The sequence below is a fragment of the Gopherus evgoodei genome, chromosome 10 (assembly GCF_007399415.2).
Source record: "Gopherus evgoodei ecotype Sinaloan lineage chromosome 10, rGopEvg1_v1.p, whole genome shotgun sequence".
Lineage (NCBI taxonomy): Eukaryota > Metazoa > Chordata > Testudines > Testudinidae > Gopherus > Gopherus evgoodei.
Genome location: NC_044331.1, coordinates 28,201,877 through 28,224,874, shown reverse-complemented (window position 1 = coordinate 28,224,874; position 22,998 = coordinate 28,201,877). Strand labels below are relative to the sequence as shown.

General features: G+C 40.6%; 1 protein-coding gene across 1 annotated transcript in view; it reads left to right on the top strand.

Moving 5' to 3' along the window:
- Nucleotides 1–3,072: 3,072 nt before the first annotated feature.
- MYO1E (myosin IE) overlaps nt 3,073–22,998 on the top strand; it is a 153,409-nt gene continuing 133,483 nt past the window's right edge. The window contains 1 exon segment of the mRNA XM_030577662.1: nt 3,073–3,478. Within this exon segment, the coding sequence (XP_030433522.1) occupies nt 3,476–3,478 (3 nt within the window). The 5' untranslated portion in view covers nt 3,073–3,475.

Here is a 22,998-nt window from a genome sequence, read left to right as displayed (position 1 = left end):
ACCCCATCACATAAGAGGCAAATATTTAATTACCTACTCATAGGGGAAGTTTCTTCCTAATCTATATCAATTTGTGATTGGTTTAGGCCTGGAAGCATGAGGGCGTATAAAGCTGTGGATGTTCTTAAAAATAATGTAAAAGTCTCATCACTTGGAATCCTATTAAGCTCATAGCTTCCTTGATATCTTATGGCAGGTTAATTATGTGCTGCATAAAACAAAATGTTTTATTTTATCAGTTTTATATTTGTTGTTTAATTGAATGACCCAATGTTTTGTATTCTGAGAAATGGTAAATAGGATCATATGACTTACCTTCTCTGTACTCAGTAATTTTTTAGAAACTAATTATGTCTTTCTTATATCTCTAAACTAAATAGCTCTAATCTTTTCACTCATCCCTATATGGAAGTTTCTCCATGCCTTTGATCATCATAAACAACAGCTCCAGACTGTCAGTCAATTCAGTTTTGTAATGGTGTTGAAGACAGTTGGGTCCCATCTACACTGATGGTGGTTTGGGCTATCTAGAGTAAGGGAGGTGTACAGGGAAGGAGGTGTACAGGGAAGGATTGTACCTGAGCTCCTTGGTGCACAGGCAGTCCCCGTAGCGCAGGCATGGAGGGAGAAGTCCCTGTGTTTCCTCAAGTTCAGGGGAACTTGTGCCTTTCTCCCCTGTACATTAAACAAAGGACAGAGAATCTGGCTTTTAGCAATTGAACTAATTTCAACATCTTCTCAGGTGAGCCTATTCCTGACAACTATTGTCAGTAATGGGTCAGTGTTCTAGTGTAAATGGAGCCTAGAAGTACTGATAAAACAGAACTGAGCACAACAGGTCCCTCAAATTAAGTGTCCAACAGGAATAGAGTTTTCCTTATTCTTCCCCAACCCAGTCTCTCTCTCTTCTTTACTTATGTAATTTATATTAAGATTATTTTAAGGAAATAAGTTTTAATATTAATACAAATGCCAAGTACAAAGTAGATACAGAAACATGTACATATAAAACCTAGATAAATTACTGATATACTGTATTGCTTACATTCATGAGTATAATATATCCATTACAGGTTTCCTCTCTGGATTGATTTCTATTTTTGCTTTTCTTTAACTTGTTCTCTCTCTCTGTCTTACAAAGTTTACATAACTTTTTCCAAGTTCAAGTGAAACACTGAGCAAACTATTTTTCCCAGTTCCAATAAAACTGCTGCTACTCACCTTCCGCTGGAGAATAAAGCATGAAGCTCAGCTCTTACCAACCAGCACACTTTTAGCACTATCAGATAAGTTTGTGTTAATAATAGTCTGTGGATATATTCACTATCCAATTTCTTTTTCAGTTAAACTGTTTTTCCATAAAATCACTATCGAATAGTCAGGGCCAGCTCCAGCAACTGGCGGCAGCTCTACCACCGCTGCTTCATTCTTGGGCGACAATTCGGTGGCAGGTCCTTCCCTCCGAAAGGGACTAAGGGATGTGCTGCCCCTTTCCACTGGCTGCCCTAGGTACCCTCTTGCTGCGCGGGTGCCCAGGCCTCCAATGCAAATCATAACTTTTACTTGGTCAGTAATGTAAGCAGAGTTGAGCTGAGGAAGCAATGTTTTGATTTTTCAAAACCAAAACCAAGCATGGCTCAGATCCAAAGGAGCTGTTCTATTTTATGCAAACCACTAAAGTTTGTGGGACTAAAGGGGAGTCCAGATAAATCATGTTAGTTCCTTTTCTATAATGAACAAACCAGGGTGGTCTGGATATTGCAATACCACATCAATCAGGTTTTATGTTTGCAAATCAAATCAGGTCTGGATCTTCAGCTCCAGTTTGAGAACCAAAACAGGAGTGGCTCAGATCCACCTTGCATACCAGCACCCCAGTTCTGCCCTCAGATCCATGAAGGCAGACCCATTTATCTCTAGAGAGCTCCACTGACTTTCTTCTACCTACTCAAGTCCAATTGCAAGACCAGGACACATCCCAGGAGTGGTTCAGACCTCTGTTGTATTTTATCCAGGCCACTAAAGTTTCAGGAAGGCTTGTTGGATAAAAAGATTCCACTTATGGCTAATCTCTAAATTATTGTAGAGCTGAGTCTTTGTCTGCTTGAAGCTTTTGTTTGTTTGTTTTTAAATTAACCGCTGCCTGTTTCCACTCTTTCTATTAATCATTGTCCTTAACAGTCAGTCATTAACTGGAAAAAAAATAATTTGCAGTGGTTAAATAAATAATAGCTATGGGCAGTGGTTTAAAAAATTGTTTGGAAGGAAAACATTATGTCTCTAATTGTAAGATTATTATTTATTTTTGTTTTCTATATTGTGTTCTGATGGTGCTTATATGCCCCAGTTGGGATCCATTGAAGCCAATGTTATTACTCCTAAGCTTAAAGCACATTCAGAAGTATTTTCAGTATCAGAGCCCTAGATCTTAAACTTTTGGGGACAGAGATTGTATCTTCTTAGGACTTCAATACCTAGAAAAGTTGTAGTTTGAATTATTCTTAACCAGGACAACCTAACTGGTATGGATACCTAACCTGGATACTGGTATAAAGATGCTTTGTCCTTTTCCTTAGCAGAATGAAAGTGCTTTATATTGATATAGCTATTCTCATTCAGGGAGGGGAATATGCTTTTGTGCAGGCATGCCTACACTATAAAGGTTTACCAGAACAACTACATCAGCCAGGGGTGTGAAAAAAATCACACACACCCCTAGCTGACAGAGCTATGCCAGGAAAACCCCAGTGCAGAGGGCAAAAGAGTGCTTTGGAGAGGTAGAGTAGCTATGCCAGCGGAAAAACTCCTATCAGCATATCATGCTGCATCTACCCTAGGGAGCTCTGCTGGCACAGCTATGGTGACAAAGCCTCTGTAGTGTAGACGAGGCCTCAGTAACAGCATTGAAGCTGTTGAGCAAGTGCTCTGGCTGGCTATGGCTTGTTCTGGACGGGAGCACTGGGACACTGCCAAGGGCACGCCCAGGAACAAAAAACAAACTCAAGAAGTTGCAGGGGGCAGACAAAAGACTACAAAATCCAGAGGCCCTTGTGGCTGCTCCAGCAGCAGCAGCAGCTCCACGCGGCCAGCTGCTAGGATCTCCCTCAGGAATGACGCTATAAAAACAAACCGTGATTGGCTAGGTCCGAGCTGAATTCTCCATTTATGGACAGAGTGGCTGGTGCTGGGCATCGGCTGCACAGGCGGAGCGGGGCTCTCGCTCTCACTCCCGGGCCGGGCACACACTCCGCTGAGGAGCCGAGCTCCGTCAGAGCATGAGAGGAGCCTCCAGCCTGACACCCGCCCGCCGCATGGGGTCCGCGCTGGCCCCCCCTCTGCGCCGCTGAACGTGGGTCTCAGCCCCCACTTGGCGGACTTGGAGGCTAACCGAGGGGGAGGAAACCAGCCCCGTCCCCGCCTCCCGGGCAGCCTGTGCGGAGCCGCAGCGGCAGACGGGGCAGCGCAGCGCAGCGCGATGGTGAGTGACGGAGCCGGGCTGGCAGGCGGAGACCGGGCCAGGCGTGTGGCTCAGCCCGCGGGAGGCCGGGACGGGTGCGGGGCGCAGGCAGATCCCCCGTGCCCTGCCTGTGGGGGGCACCGCGGGAAGGGTGCAGGGGTGACTGTGCCAGGCTGGTTACCGCGGGCCGGGGGACCTGCATGGTACCCCTCCCTTCCCTTCCCTCCCCGCGGCGTTACTGCGGTTACCGTGCCCGCCCTGTCCGTGTGCGCCGAGCGGGCTTTCGGGGCACACACCCCGCTCCAGCCGCGGAGCCCTCGTGCAGCGTGTGCCTGGCGCCCCCTCGCTCGCCCGGCCGCAGCCCCCTGCTCTGGGGTGCAGACAGTTCCTGGCGGCGGCCCGGGCACGTTCCTGGTCCCAGGAACAGCAGGTATCGTCCCCCGGGGGCCGTCCTGCGGGTGGCACTTCGCGGTGAGGATGGAGTAGCTCTTGCCAAGCAGCCGGGTGCTGGCTGCCCCGAAAGCGGGACTGGTTCGCCAGGTGCCAGCCCTAAGCCGGGCAAGGACAGGCAGCGCCTTACGTGGGCAGATCACCTGGGGAGAGCCGTGTGGAAAGCATCCGGGAGCAGCAGCCTCCCGAGCCGGTATGGGGTAGGGAGAGCTGGCGGGCCCGGGGAACCGACAGGGACATCGCTTTAGGTTCCCTCGCTCGAATAACTGCTCCCGATTAGCACTGGCTGCCCACTTTGTATCAGGCGGAACGGAGAGTGGCAGAAACATGGCAAAGGGAATTAAAACGTTTTTCCTCCCGTCGTTCTTCCTCGTGTGAGAGAGAGAAGAGCATACAACATATACTTCTCTACACCGGACTGCCCCATGAGGTTTAAACACTCGTTAGTCATTAGACACATTCTAGACTAGAACCACAGGGTTTGGAAAGTAGTAAGAGATGGGCCACACCAAAAAAAGCCTCACTCATTTGCTGTAAACTAGGGCTAGTTGAAAATGTTCCTCCCCCCCCACCAAAGATCTGTTTGAAAATAGGTGTTTCCCAATTTCAGCAAAATGAAGTTTTTCAGGGGAAGTATGTGGTTGATTTTTTCCCCCCAAAAAACCCTGAAAACTCTCAAATTGAATTTGTTTTGTTTTTTTCTCCCAACCATTTTCCTGATGTTCTTGGGCTTTTTTCCCCCCCCCCCCACTTTTAATAAGTTTAAACTTTCTGTTGAAAAGGTCACTTTCCAACAACCCCTCCTGTAAACATTAATCTGGGCACTGTATGTGCATACTCTGGCATAGTGATATAGTATTACCCTAGGATGATCCTATGTCCCGGTTTTATAGGGACAGTCCCAATATTTGGGGTTTTGTCTTATATAGATGACAATCACCTCCCACTTCCTGAGCCAATTTTTCACATGTGCTGGTCACGCTATATTACACTGTCTTTTGCTTTAAATTTAAAAATACATAAAGGACCAGTCAAAGTTAGAAACACAATGGGCTAAATTCATCCTTGTTATTCCTTTGAACCCAGAGGTGAATATAGCCCAGTACATTTCTGGTAAATAAAGAAAGTTGTGAATTCCACTGTGGTTTCAGAGAAAGAACATTAGATTTAATTGTTTGTTGTTCACAATAATTATGTAATGTGTTCCCACACTTTTAACAAAGTAGAACAACTCCAGAACGGGCATAGATATTTTGAGGATGCCTGACCATAGACTGTTTGTTAAGAAACTTACATTTAGCAATTAGCACTTTCAGTGTTGCTCTTGTGAGGATCCCAAGTCACATGGAATTGCTGCCACAGAGCTGGGCCTTCTAAACAACCTTCTCAAGCAGAATGGAACAATTAGTCACATCTCCCCAAACTACCACTGCTATTTTTATAGCTCTGTCATTGTGCACACAGCTCTACAGAAGATGGCACTGTTCCTGCCCCAAGAATTTTATAGTCTTAATTAGTCATACTGAGGAAAGATTGGATTCCATCTGATCTCAGATTCTATCCTGCAAAGGTGCTGATGCAATATAGAACTTAAGGACATGTATAACTTTAAACATGTTGTTCGTCCCTCAAAGTATATCTGAACAGTCCTTTCCTGTTATATATTTTCCCACTCTACTTTGTCCCCATGAGTTTCACATGCCTGTTGCACTATAGTCAGAATTGCTTAACATTGTGCCTCTGTTCTCCTTTTTGGATTTATTTTATTTACTGTATCTCAGTGTGATGAAAGGCAAAGAAGCTTTTGGAATGTAGTTACATGACAATGTCATCACAGATTAGATTGGGTGGGCAAACTTTTTGGCCTGAGGGCCACATTGGGGTTGTGCAACTATATGGAGAGCTGGGTAGGGAAGGCTGTGCCTCCCCAAACAGCCTGGCCCCTGCCCACTATCTGCCCCCTCCCACTTCCTGCCCCCCTCAGAACCTCTACCCCATCCAACCTTCCTGCTCCTTGTCCTCTGACTGCCCCTCCCAGGACCCCACCCACTATCCAAGCCCCTGCTCCCAGTCCCCTGACTGCCCCAATCGCTATCCACACCCCCACACAGCCCCCCCAGGACTCCCACCCCCTATCCAACTGTCCTCTGCTCCCAGGACCCCCCCTCACTCCTAATTGCCCCCTGGGATCCCACCCTCTTATCCGACCCCCCTGCTCCTCACTGCCCTCCTGACCCGTATCCACATCCCCGCAACCTTGGACTCCCACTCACAACCCTCCCTGTTCCCCATCCCCTGACACCCCCCCCAACCTCCTCCCCACCCCCTTACCAGCAGCAGGAGCTCACAGCTGTGACACCCAGCCAGAGCCAGCTGTGTTCCCCACACTGCCCAGCAGGAACAGCAGGCCAGAGCATGGCTCATGCAGTGGGAGGGGGACATCAGGGAAGGGACTGGAGACTAAGCTCCCCATCTGGGAGCTTGGGCCGGGCAGTCCCATGGGCCGGATGTGGCCCATGGGCCGTAGTTTGCCCATGTCTGGATTAGATGGTACTTGCAGTGTTCTTCCGGCTACATCTCTAAACTCATCATTGTCTAGCACTCATGTCTTAGGGCAAGTGTCTGGGCCAATTTGTGAGCAAATGGACATAATGACAGGCAGCCAAAAGACTGTGTATGCAGCAGATGTGATTGTTAAGGCCAAGATTCTTAGCTAGGAACTTTGAAACAGCTGGCTCTGCTGAATGTCCACTATGAATAGGGAGATGTACCATCACTAAACCAGCTGAGTTGGATTAGCTGTGGGGAAAAAAAACTACTGGTTCTGCAGCTAAATTTGTGTTAAATGGTAGGTATTAATTACAAAGAAGTCTCCTGTTGAATAGCAATAGTTTGTATTTGATGCCAAAGTATTCCAGCTAATTATTTCAGCTACCTGTGGAGTGGAATGTTGTAACATTACTCATTAGTTTAGGATAGGAAGTGAAAAAGAATTATATCCTGGGAGAATGGGCCACATCCTGTAACCCCTGACTCCGAAACGTTTAACTGATTTGACAAAAAAAAAACAAACAAACTACTACTTATTTCTGAAATGCAGTGGGCAAAACCCCTTGACTTATGAATTCTAAAGTGTTATTTTCCAAGGATTCACTCTGAAATTTGTTCTGATTTTAAGATTTAGTTTGTGCAAGGCATGGGATCGTAATAATCAATTTCTGAAGATTTAAGTGGAAAATCTGAGTGTGCAAGGAACATAAGATCGGGCTGTTAGTTTGCAACACATTTTAAAGGACATCCACTTTGATTTAGTTTAAGCCCGTTTTATACAAGATGCATGAGAGGTCTTTAAAGATATTAGGCTAGCAATCAGCAGAGATAACTAATGCAAGGTTTTACTATAGCACTGAACTGAGTCATTTAGATTCCAATAGCCACCTGCAGTTCACATAGTATTAACATGAGTAAATATGTTTTTTAAAAAAAGATCAAGATGAAGCTTGTTCTGTTAATTTAATAATGATTGGAGACATTTTCATAAAAAATGTTGAAAGGACTTTTCATCGGAATACCTGTTTTGACTAACTGAATATTCTGCTACTTTCATGAAGAAAGTTATTGTACTTCTCATTTCAGTTATTAATTCCTTTCTGAATATTGTTTTAGTTGCGTTATTAATTTTGATGACAGCACTTTGACACTTATATAACAAAGGGTGTTATTATAAAGGTTAAATGTCTTAGAAATTGAAAAATTAGATTTCAGCAGCTAACATTCAGTATTTCAACATTCCTACAGATTAGAGTTCTAATGAATGCTTATTTCAGTTAGAGGATCTGTCATTTTGAAAGACTGTTACATGACCCATGTAGGTCTCAAAACAAATTTAACATTTATTTCTTTTCATATATTACATTCTGGGTAAAATGGTCATGATAAAAGGATGAACTTACTGTTGGTAGTAAATCTAAAACAAGATAATTTTTGAATGCTCTCCAGTGGAAAACTGAAAAACTTTACTGAAGAACCGTGTAGCCACTAAAAACTGATCAATCCTGTATTTCTAACAGTGTCATTTCTACGCTTTGTTACAAACACCATTGGTTACCTGCAAAGAATGGATGCCATATCATTGCTGTATATTGTTGCTTTAACATTCTATTGATTTACATACAGCCAGCCAGCGCCGTAACTAGGGATTCTTTCGCCTGAGGCGAGGGACAGGGGTGGCACATTTGGCTCTTCGGTGGCAGGTCCTTCCCTCTGAGAGGAACCCGCTGCCGAATTGCTGCCATTCTTCGGCAGCAGGTCCTTCCCTCTGAGAGGGACTGAGGGACCCGCCGCCGAATTTCTGCTGAAGAGCCGGACGTGCCGCCCCTCTCCCTTGCTAATGACCAGTGGCAGTTCAGTGGCGGGTCCCTCAGTCCCTCTTGGAGGGAAGGATTTGCTGCCAAAGGAGAGACTTTCTGCGCCCCTCACCTTCTGCACTTGAGGCAAGTGCCTCACTCACCTTGCCCTCGTTATGGCACTGCAGCCAGTGTCTGAAAAGACTCATTTCCTGTGTAACGGCCACTATGCCAATAATTTAGACTATGCAGCCAACATGTAGTTTATATATTAAATATGCCTAGCTCCTTTTCAGATCTTAAATGGATCCCTCCCCCTTCTGTCTTGAATTTTAGTCTTTAGGGGGGGAAAAAGCATTTGTTATGTAGAGTTAATTTAGTAGTAATAAATGGCATTTTCATAAAGTACCTTGATTTAGACCACGGCAATACATTTTTCCTCATCCATTTAATACCTGCTTTTATTCCTGCAGTTTATATGTATATATAAAAACACTGGGCATATCCCATTCTTGTCATATGTATTCATCATACTTTTAAGTTATCTTAAAAATTAGAGAACAAGATCTCAGTCCTGTGCATGTCCTTAAAGAGATCACCGTATCTCCGTATGTAGATGGAGGAGATTGTCTGCATCTCTTCTTTTCATCCTCAAAATGTGAAAGGTCTTGATTTTAAGATGGATGACCATTATTTTTACTTTTGCTCTAATTTTTTGAGGCCTGTTCCCCCCCCCATTAATTTCAGTGGACTTTGGTTAAATCTCTTGGTGAGGCTACAATATTTGCCATACATCAGTGGATGTTATTTTCAACTGCATTTTTGTACCTTGTAAAATTTGTTGTAGAACTTTTTTTGATTTAGAACCAGAAATGATAGTGCTAGGAGTGTCAGTGGAAATTGGTGGCCCTGAATTTCTTCTCATACTTTGCTGTTGAACCATTGGAAAGATGTGTGTTAAGTGTGAAGTGTAAAGAACCAATATGGCCTCTCATTACTTTTTCTCCTACCCAAAAAATCTAACAAGTTTTCCCCCATAAAAATGTTTGAAATTGTTGTAGTCTAAATAGCCTGTGATTTGTTAAGTTAGTAATTTTTAAAAATTATTAGATCAGTGGAGCATGACTTTTAAAAACTTATTTCCAAATAGCACCTGTCTGTTTTGTCAGGTATTTTTTTTTTTTAACTTGGGTAAAATCAGTGTGAGTTCCCAACTACGAGGAGTGGTAGTTTTAAGATTGTCTACATTCAGATCAAAGCCACTTTAAAAGTTTTAGCACTGTTTTCCTGAAGCCCTGAAAGGGGATTTTCCCTGTCCCCTCCCCCTCACAATTACTTTGCAAGCCAATTTGTCCGTAGACAATCCACACACGAATTTTACTTCTTAGAAAACTTGTAGGCTAGTCTACATTTATAACAGCTACTTAAGTGTTAATTAAAAAAATTAACAATGTGCTGAAACTTAAATCACATTCCCCAGGCGCTATATTAAATTCCTATAAGTTTTCATAACTGTTTATTTTGCTATTGTGATATTTATAGACAAAGGTGAATGAGGTTTTTTTTTTATTTGTAGTCTTGCTAATTGTATGTCCTTCTTTGTAATGAAATGCCCCTAGAATGCACAGGGCCTGGCCCTATAAGGTGCTGAGATTTCAATTACAGCTGAGATACCTCAGTATCTCTCATGAAGCACTCAGCACCTTTTAAGGATCTTGAAGTTGTTTTACTTAGTGTTAAAAAGCAGTCCTGCTGCTCTTTCCCCATGTAATGTTATGAAACATTCCAAGAAACTGATGATGAATGAGATGTTACAAGTCTGAATTCAAGACGAGTGTATTGGGATGTTTATTGCAGATATTTCTTGCCGAGATCTGTTTTATCAAGTTAGGGTATACTGTATTTTAAACACCTCAAACAGCAATAAGAGTTCATTGACTTTCTTTGCTATCATTTCTTTTTGTGACAAAAAGGCTACAGAAATTGTTAGTAGTTCATTCACTGGGGGAGAGACCCAGTCTTGCAAAACCTTATTCATCTGAATAGTGCTCACAGGCAGATCCATTGACCCTACTCTGATTCAATTCTCTTGATTTGTTTTGCCAACTTTGTTTTAAATTTTTCATTCAAAATGAAGTAAAACCTCAGGAAATTCATCTGCAACTGTGAAGTTTGCATGGCTTCATCACAAAAGCTTGAAGTGGGCCAGCAAAGTTCTTAACAAAACCAGGCTGAGGTACGTTTGCAATAAAACGTCTAGACCTGGTCTGCGAAGTGCAACAAAACTGGCCCGCTTAATCACAATGCAGAGACTTCCATACCCTGGCCAGGTTTGGGGGTCAGACTCGTGCTGGAAAAAAAAAAGTCTTTTTGAATTAATAATATGCAATGTTTCACCCCTCACTTGCAGTAGTGCCATAGTCTTAAACAGCTTTAAAAATGGAAGATTGTTCCCATGAGTTTGGTAAATTGGATTTGGCTCTATATAATCTGAGTGTAACATTTGACATTCACAGGCAGATATAGTGCAATTTTAACTAAAATTAAATTTCTATATTTAAGAAATACAAACCCAAAGACCTCAACAAAGACTTCCTCCCCAGGCAGTTTCTACTGTAGATTTCTGCTGAAGTTAGTGTATCGCTTGTTTGTTACCTGGTGTCTGTGTGTGAGGTTTTCCCAAAGAAAACTGACAAGATAAATAATATGTTGCTTTTTATCTAGAATCATTTACAAATCCTGGAACCAGAGGAAATCAAGTTCGCTCATGTCAAATTAAAGTGTGTTCATATACTGCCATTCTGAAACCAACATTGCAGTGCTAATCATTTTGTCCTACTGTAGGTGTCAGAATTTGCCTCTCCTTTTGGCATTGCTGTCATTCTCCTTTACTCTATTCTTCCCCCCCTTCTTAACACAGATGTGGGTGGAGTGGTTTGGATTTTAAAAAAGTAAGGAAACACTTTCTGTACAGAGATTGAATTATACTTAGTGGCAATAGAAGTAAATACATGGGGCCTAATCCTGAAAGGTGCCGAGAATGTCCTGAATGGTGTTGAGTGCTTTCATCCCCCATGGAAGTCAGTGGGTGGGAAAAATCTCAATGAGCCTTTGAAGGTGCTTGGTACTTTGCAGGAATGGGCCCTAAAATAGCTAATGTATGAAGCAAATTGTGACCTTGTTCCATACATTTCTCCCTTTCCTATAATATATTTTGCCTGTAAATTTCTGCTTTTGTACTTGAAGGGTGCTTTTTTGACAGACAGTAGCATTAGCCATAACCTTGTCCTCTGCCAAATGTGGAATAGTAGAGCAGAATAACAGCATGTGCTTTGCATTATGTGAACTCTGTGTCTAGAGGTGCATGCATGGAAAAATTTCCTAGCTACATGGTGTTCATGTCTGGCTGATATACAAGACTAAAGTACAGTAGTGTATTCAACAGCAAAACTAATGATTTGTAAGGCATGTGTGGGTTTTGTTTGTGTGTGTTCTCTCATACAGGTTGTACTTAATTCCCCCCTTCTGTAATTTTTCTTTACCTCTTCAACTTTTTTTAAATGATTTTTAGATACATTGTGTGTTATGCATCAGTTTCTTTTAAAAGTGGAGGTTCACTTTCAAACAATGCACACAATGTTATGGTTGTATTTGCATTCATAATTGCCACAACTGTACATACAAGTCAGGAATTGCACATGCAGTTTGGACATGTCATGTGTGAAGTGTGTGCACACTTTGTACAGAGGTCTCTGCCCTTTGTTTTTTTTTCACATGTCTAGTCTGCTAAATATTACATTTTTTACTGATGCAGAAGGAAGTAGAGCAAAAATGTCAATGAATTGTTTGCGGTTATTCATTCCACAGATTTATCTTGATTAATTGAGAGGATAATTTGCAGCAGTGTTATACCATTGGATATGCAGAAAATCTGCTTTAAATAAGCTCCCCTGAAGCAAAAAGATTGTATAGTAAAATGTCAAGGCAAGATAATCATCTGCTCCCATATAAATAGTAATATCCCCACAGGAAAACAATTTGTTGCCCAGCTCTTAACAGAAGTTTTAGTAAAATAAATTGCACTGAATGCATTTTCTTGCAGAAATATAATTTCAACTATTTTCCCTAGAAATAAAAATTAAAAAAAGTGGACTGTAAAAATGATAAAGGCCAGTGTTGTGCTCTGGTATTTATCCCCAAGCAAAAAATCAGGAGTACTTTAAAATAAATGCATATATATAGGCTTGGCAGAATTTGATTTTTTTTATGTATATGATAAATGATTATTTAAGCTTTTTAAAATGATTTAAATTTTCACTGTTTTGGAAAATTATGGGGGAGGTTTCAGATTTAATGAGTGGACACTGATTCAAAAAGTTAAAGCTTTACAGCTATTAAAATGCAAATAGTTGACCTAACATGTCAAACTATACAAAGTAAATGTCCTTAAATCAAACTCTAGTAAGTTCTGAAGCAGCATTTCTCACTTTCCTATCTGTAAATTTTGATTATCAATGGAAATAGTTTTCCTTTGTGAGTATATGGTGAAATTGACATTTATCATTTACCAGTAAAAATCCAATCCTTTCAAGTCAACTTTTGTACAAGAATTGTGACCAGATTTCCTTAAATCTTCAATATTGTAGCAAATTGTCATGTAGTAAAATATGGATGTGACACTGCTGTATGTTTATGTAAGGAATATGTATGTATATTTAAATTTACAAGGTTAATCCAGTGCAGCAACAATTTTTTTTGCATCAGCTAACCATAATTACAATCCTAATCATTGCATTTGGCAGAAAAACCTATGGGGGCAGGGAAGTCTGCTGGAAACAGCGTTATGTTAACTTCATAGAGTTTTCTTCTCTCATCAGGGAGAAAGGGTTTCTGGCTTTCACATCTTGCTTTGCATATGTGCATGGATAATTAGGGATGACCTTACTGAACTTAAATGGAAATATCCTTACTTGGATGGATTTTCAGCTGGTGTCAATCAGTATAGCTTTGTTGAACTCAGTAGTGGTGACTTAAATGGAACTATACTAATTTATATCAGCCTATGATCTGGTCCACTGTGTCAGCCTATTAACTGTAAGCTATGGCTTCATTGTTTTTACCTCTCACCTTGCATTCTGGTTGCTACCACACTGGTACTTAAGTGAAACATGTGGCTTTAAAATCAGTCTGAAGCCATAGAGAAGGAAAACCAAAGTAGTAATTCTCAGAACTGAGGAGAGAGTATTTACTTTACAGAAATAAGTATTTGGAAAATACTCCAGATCCTCTACAAACACAGACAAATCAACAGGCTATGGCTTTGGCAGATAGAATGTTGTCTTACCTTATAGCTAACTTTCCAAATGGAACCATTTCAGCCCATTGGAATAGCCAATTAAAGTCTCATTTTGAAATGCATAATACAGAACGTGGTTATTGGAGCTTAGGCTTTATGAATAGAAGTAAATCTTTTAGAAAAAATCATATTAAGGTACTCTTTAAATGATGTAACCTAAATAGAGCCTAAATAACCTTTTCTTGGTATTTTAAAGCTTTTAGGGGGAAGATTTTCAAAGGCAAAAATGAGAACATCTAAATCCCATTGAAATCCTTTGGGCTTTGGGTGTGCAACTGTCCTTTGTGCCTCTGAAAGTCTCCCCTTGTCTACAATGATGTTCTCATACTGTAGGCTTGTAATGTCAGTTACACATCTGTGGCTCTAGATTCCTAGAGCAATTCTGTATTACAGGGGGGAAAATGCCATCTAAGTATTGTACAGAACAATTACACATGAAAGCTATGTTAAAAGAACATTGAGGTTGCAAAGTTAAGCATTCAGAAATAAGAAAATGACAGAATTAAGTTTGCACAGACAACCTTAATTCAGCTCTCATGTGCATATGCATTATGATAGTCTTTGATTATGTAATCACTTAGTCTTTCTACAAGACCAGAATGGATGGAATCACTTCCTATTAAGTGATTCAACATTGTTTTATTGTTCAGTGTGGCCCCATGCCTTATATACTGCACATGAGTCAATCCCTGCTCTAAGACGACAGAATTATTATTTTCCTTACAGGATTTTCTGACATTTATCACCCTAGTAGCTGAGTGCTTCACAAATATTAATGAAGTCATGTTTATAACACCTTGTGAGATGAGAGGCTGGTATTACCCCCATTTTATAGATGGAGAACCAAGGCACAGAGGGAACAGCACTTCTGAAAATCAGATCCCAGGATCTCAAGTCAACCACCCAAAAAAATGAGGAAAACAATTAGTGATCAGCGTTAAGTTTGGTTTAAGTGACTTGCCTCATATCAAATAGGAACTCTGTGATAGAAATCATCTAGTTCTGCAGTGCAGCGTTCCACTGCCTTAATCATAAGACCATCCTTTCTCTAAATGCAGTTCCCTGTCTCATTTACTACACACTTTACACTATATGGACTAAATGAGTCAGGGATTCCATAGACAGTGTCACTATACAATTCTAATCCCCTAACCCCAGGTCCATCCAGTACACTGAATGAGGCAGGGGTCATGTGAATAAAGGATATGTGATTAAGATACAGTCTTTAATTACTTAATGCATATATTCCAAAGGGAGCTGTATTAAGATTGCACAGACAATCTTAATTCTGGCATTTTCTAATTTTTGACTGTTTGATGGATTTTCACAGGGATGGCAAAAGGCACATTTGACACAAAGGCTGCCCCCCTACCACATTTCAACTCCCTGCTCCAAAGCCTGGGAATACTAGAATTTCTAATAGACAAAGGTGTCAGGCAACCTTATTAATAAATGGTGCTACCAGTCCTACCTGTAATATAGTGAAGCCTCCAACTATTATGTGCAAATGAAAAATCCAGTAAGCAAAAATTGTTTAATTCTTTAAAAAAAATTGTTGAAATGTGAAAAAGTGTCTCAGTTCTCAGCAAAGTCCAGATAAATCATTGTGCTCAGAGTTAGTCTGAATTTACACTTGAATAATTGTAATAACTTAGTTCTTATCTGAAGATCTCTAAATGGTTTACAAAGGTGGGTATGTATCATTACCCCCTTTTCACAGATTAGGGAATGTGAGGCACAGAGAGGTTAAGTGATTTGCCTGAGGTCACAAAGCAAGTGGCAGAGCTGAGAATGGAACTAAGGTTAGCGAGAGGAATATAGGCTAACAAGGGCAACCATCCAGATGAGAGCACAATTGCTAAAAGTAATGATACTACTTGTTGGAAAGTGCATAAAACCAAAAAATTGCTTGGTAAGTTTATAAATGGCTCTTCCTTGAAGTGTACTAATTGAATGTAAATCTTCTGGAGTGGTGCAGAGGGGCCCATATATTAACTAAGAGCTTGTCTGCATGGTGCAGTGTGCATTAGAGTATGAATTCTAAAGTGCACCAGTGTATAACACTGTCTCCTATTGATGCTATTAGAAGCAGGTTCAAGTTAGAGCAGCACCACCACAACTGGTATAATTTGCACCAGGATCAGGAGTGGCACCTTACAGCTCACAGGATCGAGAGCGTGCAAAGATTGCCATTTTCCCCACTCCATTAAGGCTCCATGCTGAGTGGAGGTCAGCCAGACCCAAGGATTGGGGCCTTAGTGATCATAAAATTGGCATGTTATGCAACGCTCATTGTAGGCACATGTAAAAGTGGTTATTTTAACCTAGTTTCTCACTGGCAAAATTGGAAAGGGATGATTTAAGCAAAACTGTGCGTCTCCAGAAGTTATTTTGATGTTTGGTTCAGCAGACTGAAGTCTAAATGAGACATTTTGGCATCCTGTATGTAGGATTTACAGCCTTAATGATTAGCTGCACACATTCCTACACAGGAAGTGTGAGGGCAGCTTTTGTAGCCAGCTCAGAGTCATTCGCTGAATCACCTTAGTCAGCTGAGCTCAAATCTATAAATTGTTTGCTACCGTCACACTTAAATTAACCACAAGGATCTAAACCCTGTTCATGTCAGAACTGTACAGCCTCATTTATGATAGTAACAAAGCATGGTCTCTCCATTTTGGCACATGTTCTTCACACAGAGTTAAATCTTACAAGTGTCTTATTATGAAGAAATAGTATACGTTGCCAGATCTTTGAGCCAGCACCTTTACAGGTTAACTATTTGAATGTTGAGATTCCACTTCATTCATGAGACTTGAGATTCTATGCAGTTTGGCAATGCTATTGTTGTTTGTTATTTTTTGCAATTAATGTCAACCTGCATGCCTTTCCTGAGTTGCATCTTACTATAAGCAGAAATATAGGAAAAAGGAGATTAGGATTGTTTTGTTATCAATAATTTGGTTTTTTTACAATGCCAAGCAACAGATTTATTTATTTTTACTTGGATAACAATTTATAGAAAGTATCAGTAGTTCTGATATTTGCATTGACAGTACCTCACAATAATATTTTTACCTTAACACTAATATAAGAAGTCTAATCCCTCCCTGTACTAATAACTGAATAACTATGCTATCATGTAGATAAATATTGCTGACAAATTTTAAATCACATAAAAGTAGTTTGCTGGGTTACAAAGTCTGTTAGTTTTATACTTGCATACTCAAGAAATTAACAGATGTTTTGGTACGAAATTACCACCACCATTTTTCCATAATATTCCATAGCAAAAATTGACCTATAATAATTTTCATGCTCTATTCTTTCTGAATGTTTCACAGCATTAGATCCCAAAACTAATGGAATATTTTGAGCTATAATGGTTCTTTTAGTATCTTATGGACACATTTACCTACAATAATCCCTCTTTCTGCCCATCAAATGGTAGATTTAAGATGAGGTGGAAAATATTTTGACATTTCATCCATAAACTAGAAGCCATGTGATCCTTTCACTATGAACCCAATGAAAAATAAGGTACATTTCTAGAAACCTAATCTCAAAAGCTATTTTGTGGTACTTAAGGTGACATTAGTATGTGAATATCTTTGAATCATTCTTCTCCCTGAAAAACTAAAACTAAGTTTAGATTTCATGTGTGTAATAAAAACCTGCACTCTGAAATAAGTCTTTTTATTGCACATCTGCTGAAGGGGAAAAATTGTGCAATAAAAGTATACAAGAATGATTTATAGAAACATTTAGAAAGGTCTTTCACTAGAAAGATCCCCCTCCAACAGGAGCTTTGTTTTTGTTAATTACAGCACAGTCAACTTGATTTTGTTGTTCATGGAAAAATGCAGAGTAAGAATTTCAAAACTACTTATCCTCCCTTGCTTTTTAAACCCTTGATTTTCCACATACTGGCTACTACACACTCGAGACCTGAATTATAAAACAGTTCCGCACAATTTGTAAGTTTCCTGTGGGTTTATTTCCCAGAAGATTGCTTTAGGCATTGTTTCTTCAGATAAATGTCTTGGTTTTGCTATTTGCTAGCTTCCTTTCTATTTGGAAATGAATCAGAATTTTTAAATTAATCAGAGAGCTTTGAAAAAACTAGAGATGGGGATAAAGTTGCAAGACAACATGTGCAAATTACTCAAGAATATAATCCACCAATGAATGAGACCCTGTATTAGTATGGGCTCCATAGTCTTAGTGTGTTGATCTTTTTCTTAATGATACAATTTAGGTACTGTAAAAGCTGCAAAGAGTCCTGTGGCACCTTATAGACTAACAGATGTCTTGGAGCATGAGCTTTCATGGGTGAATACCCACTTCGTCAGACTCTTTGCAGCTTTTACAGATCCAGACTAACATGGCTACCCCTCCTGATAATTTAGATACTGTCTTCACTACAATAATTTGGTATGGACTAATCCTCACCTAGGGAAAACTTCCTTTGAAGTATAGTTTTGCTACAATCAGAATTAAGGTTTTGCATATTGCAATATATTTAAACAATTTCACTATCTGTACATAACATTTCTGCAGAATATAAGCAACACTGGTGTAAAAAATGGTACTCCATGAATTTTTATTGCTTTGAGTATCTTGTCCCTAAAACAGGCCTACTTACTCGACTAACCATTAAAATATAGTAGTCCCTCTGGGCTCAGTCCAGAAAACACCACCAGGCATAAACCAATGAAACCACTCAATGTCTTCCCATTGACTTCAGCAGACATAGGATTGTGCCTTATGCCTTGTTGTGTTTCCAGGATTGGGCTATATTGTGGTGACTCCAGAGCAGTTTTTAAAAAATTGAAATGTGGAGACAGTGAGCACATCATGCAGTATGTACTTGTTACTGCTATTAAAATCTTACTCAAATATTATTTGTAGTATTTGAAGACTAAAACAAAAACATAACATTAATCAATCCAGCAAAGGAAACCTAGTTTCATGAATGCTAATTGTGAAAGTTTAAAAAAGTGAAAGTTTAAACAGTAGGCTTGGGGGGCAAGGAGGGAACACTGCAGCACTAAATGTAATTTAGAATTGTGGCTGGTAAATTGGTACTTGCTGATCAAGTTAATGTGACACATTGTAGGCTGATGAATGACAGCTAGGAAAAATCTAGGCCAAAACTGGACAAAAATGTAAGGCTAGAATAGCATAGTGGAATGCAAGTAATGGTTTCTTCAAAACATCAGTATATGCTAGTTTTTTTGGCATTAATGTCACAACCAAACTGACTTTGTTTCAATCATTTTCAGTTACATTGCTATTTGTATTGCAGTAGCACCTGTAAGCCACAACTAAGAGGGTGGCCTGTAGCACAGCACAGACTCACCTCTGCAGCACTTCATGCTGGTCATCCTCAGGAATTAGCTCTTCAACCCAGGAGTGCCCTCTGCAGGCCAGCGATCTGCTTGCCATTGGCCCCCATGTCCCTCCTAGGACCCCAGTGTCCTTATTTCAGGGTTCTCCCTCCCACAGTACCCCACAGTCTTACTGCATTTCTGCATCTCAGGTGAACCCCCACCCCCACATAGTCTCAGTCATGGCTACTGCCAGTCTCTGTTTAGCCCCCATGCCCTGGGGCAGACTGCAGTCTATCAGCCAATCATCACAGGCAACAAGGGGTTTGGACCGGCTGCCTTTTCCCACCCTCCAGCTGCCCCTCCACAAGCCCAATATCTTGGAGGCCTAGAACTAGGCCCTGCAGCCTGGGGAGTTGCCAGCCTAGGGCTTCCCAGCTCCTATGGCCTTTCCCCAGCCCTGCCTCCCTCTAGGTCCCCTGGGTGAGTTCCCCAGCATCCAAGCCTATCTCCCTCTCAAGTCAGAGAGAGAACTCCCTTTGGCATCCCTGGCCGCCTTATAAGGCCCAGTTGCTTAGTTTGGGGCGTGGCCCCATCTGCAGCCACTTCCCCCTCATCAGCCGGAGTTTTACTCCCTTGCCCAGCCCTAGCCCTCTGCAGGACTTTTCCAACTCCTTCTGGGCTGGAGCAGGTGTTCACCGTGCTACATGGCCCCATTGTCCTACACACTGTGCAGACGCATAGTGAAAGACAGTATCTACCCCAGAGAGTTTACAGTTAATAGACAAGACAAAGGTGGGGAAATTGTAACTACCCACATTTTAAAGATGGGCTCCAGAGGGGCAGATTTTTAAAGATATTTAGCCTCCTAAAGATACAGATAGATGCTTAGTGGGATTTTAAAAAGTATCTAGGAAATTAAATATGTAGATTCTTTAGAAAACCTCAATAGCTCCTGTTCGATTTAAAAAAATAGTTTTTCCCATAGAGATTAAGATTAGGATTTTCAAATGAGCCAAATTCAATTGGAGTTGGTCACCTAACTCCCTTAAGTTCTTTTGAAAATCTCAGCCCTGGTGACTTGTGTGTGGTCACAAAGGAAGTCTATGGCAGAGCCAGGAATTGAACCCACATCCAGTGCCTTCAACAAAAGATTATCCTTTACTCTTTTTATTACAATCATACACTATTAATAACAACATGAATTTATGCTTTCATTGAAATTTGTTATGGGAAAAATAACATTTTGCAGCATGCACAGATGTCGATCTACATGACTAGAGAGGTCTCTTTTAGTTACCATCTGTTACTTTTTAAAATCATATTCTGAACTTTTGGCACTATCTGTGCATGCAGAATACTGAGGTGAGCTGTAGAATCTCCACATTTACCCTCAGACTGTTTGGCATTGTTTTATAAAAGAAGCCGCGACAGCTCTGCTTCTTGGAGGAATTCACATTGTACATAGAATTTAGATGTTACTTCTGATTCCAAAGTCAGACAGAGGGTAATGCCTACTCTCTCCTTTGGATGAAGAAATTACAACTGGAGAGTGTCTTTTATAAGTGCTTTTTGTTGCTCTGTAAAATATGCATTGGGAGCTACTCTGTTAGCCAACGACTGTTGGATTCAGCAAACAGAAGATTTCTACAAAAATCTACTGATCTTTAGTGCAGAGTCATTGTGATATTTTTTCATTTCTTACATGTATTATTTATTTCTGCCTATATTATACTGAATTAGAAATAGCTTTAACTTACATTTGATCGTTTAGAATAAGTTTGTGGTTTTTTGTAACATATTGGTGGGATGATGGGAACATGCGTGGTCATAGTAACAGCTTAAATTACAGCTGTGCTTTAGGAGAGGAAGGCAGGAATACAGGGAGAGGTGCTTATAGTGAAAAAGAATCAATACCCCATTTGTAGAGCCAAATTCTGGCCTAAGCAACACTCACAATGTGTAACTCTCATCAGGTTCGTGCCACTGTTGGATTCTACAGCCAGGAATACTTAAGCAGAACAGGAGGCTCTTTTCCCATCTGTTCTTGAGGCAATCGGGTAGATCTTTATACAAATGCCCAATCCCTTCCCAGAGTGACTTTGCCTAACTTCTGTATATGCCACTTGGTTCCTAAGGGATGATGTCAGGAGATACGTTTCCTTTCATCCCATGAGGAGGTATATGTTCTTCCTCAGCTAAGTGACAGCCAGAGAGACTGAATGGGCCCATTAGGGTGAATATATACACCCCTTTCTAGGCAATCGAGGGCAGAGCCTTCTCAGTGACAATGTAAGGACTCAGTTTCCAGCTTTGCTCAGTTCAGATTCTTATTCCATACCCATCAGTGTGGCATATCGGACCTTTCTTTGCTGATGGAGTTGTTCAATAGTCAGAGCTGCCATAACTCCTGCAGGCCCAGCTGGATGATGGTGGAGTTGGTAGGTGGGATTGGGCTCTATATAGAATTACTGATGGACTAAGAGGAATGGGAAGTCATAAGTGTCCCCAAAGTTTTGCATACATTACTGACATGTAAAACTGGGTCAGGAGTTGGCCCTTAGTGAATTACAATTTGAGTTCCAACTATAGTAGAGTAGTGTGGGAAAAAATGACTTCAGTATAGCATAGTGCCTCTGTAGTTTTTGTTGGCCAAGTTACACTTGTTTTCTCTCTTTATATAGCCCTTCTCTTTTGGGTTGCAACACAGAGGTCAAGACACATGGTGATTTTCAGATAGGAGGATATGGATGTATCATCATTGACGCAAATGAGCCAATTTACATTATCTTACTGAAGCGATAGAAAAATTGGTAGTTCAATATCTGACATAGGGAATCCTAGGGCTACATCCTGGATTCCCAAAGTGTCAATACTGAACTACACTTGTCTAGTTATTAAGATATATTTAGCCTGGTTCTCTGCTGTCTTGCACTTTATGTGGTTGTTTACACTTTTGGCTGTTCTAATTTGCACAGGTGTAAATAAATACAGAATGTGTATGGCAGTGGAGACTTAGGCCCATAAAATCGGAGGAATGAGGACTTTTCTTAGTTTGATACTGTACTTTGAATAATTAAGTCTGCATGTGTGCAAAGTCTGCAATTAATTCTGCAACCTGATATGTGATTCTGCTTACTACTTCCGTGTGTGTGTGTGTGTGTGTGTGTGTGTGTGTGTGTGTGTGTGTGTGTGTGTTTGTTTATTTTTAAAAAGTGCACTGTTTTCATTAGTGATAATGGAGATAAATTTATTTTCTGAGTTTAAGCTATCTCTAGACATATGGAATATGTATTTCTTCTGAGGAGTTTGCTGTGGTTTTCATTGATCCTGACCTCAGCGTCAGGAATATATATTAATTTATCAAAGTGCAGGAACCTATACTCAGGCTATAGAGTGGTTAAAAATAGCATACAGTAGTAGAGGATGGATTCATGTGACCTTATGTATGTAGTACTGCCATATTAAAAGACAGATTTAGTATTAAAGAAATATTTAGCTTTCCAATTTTAAGTGTCAGTTACCCATCTGACTTTTCCAGAAATCTTAAAGCCGTTCCCATGAATACTAACCTTTAAAGTTTTCCTAGTGGTTAAATAGGAATTCTAGTTTTAGGGCTTTTAATGTCTGAAATACCAGCACACCCAGTCCAGAGAGACTTGATCTCAATGTGCTGAATTGGTTCATTTCCAACAGCAGTTTCTTGGAAGTGGGAATGGTAGTGGCTTGCTTTGTGTTTCTGTATCCCTAGTTGATTATAGGAATGCTGGAGGGAGAACTGAAGAGCAGTGGATAGCTAATTCCTGTATTTCATAACTGCTATTGTTTAATAGATTTCCAGATGAAACATATAGTACCATCCATGAAAAGTAGGAGTGACTTAGATGTCTAGCCATTGGTTTTGCAAAACCTAAACTTCCTAGAACCACAAGCTCAAATCCTGGTAGGGTTGTATTACTCTTAGGTTTTATTATTTACATAGCACCATTTAAAAATAAAGGATTGCTTTAGAATAGAATATGGCTATCTGAGGGTTTTACCAGAGAGCTAAATCCTGGC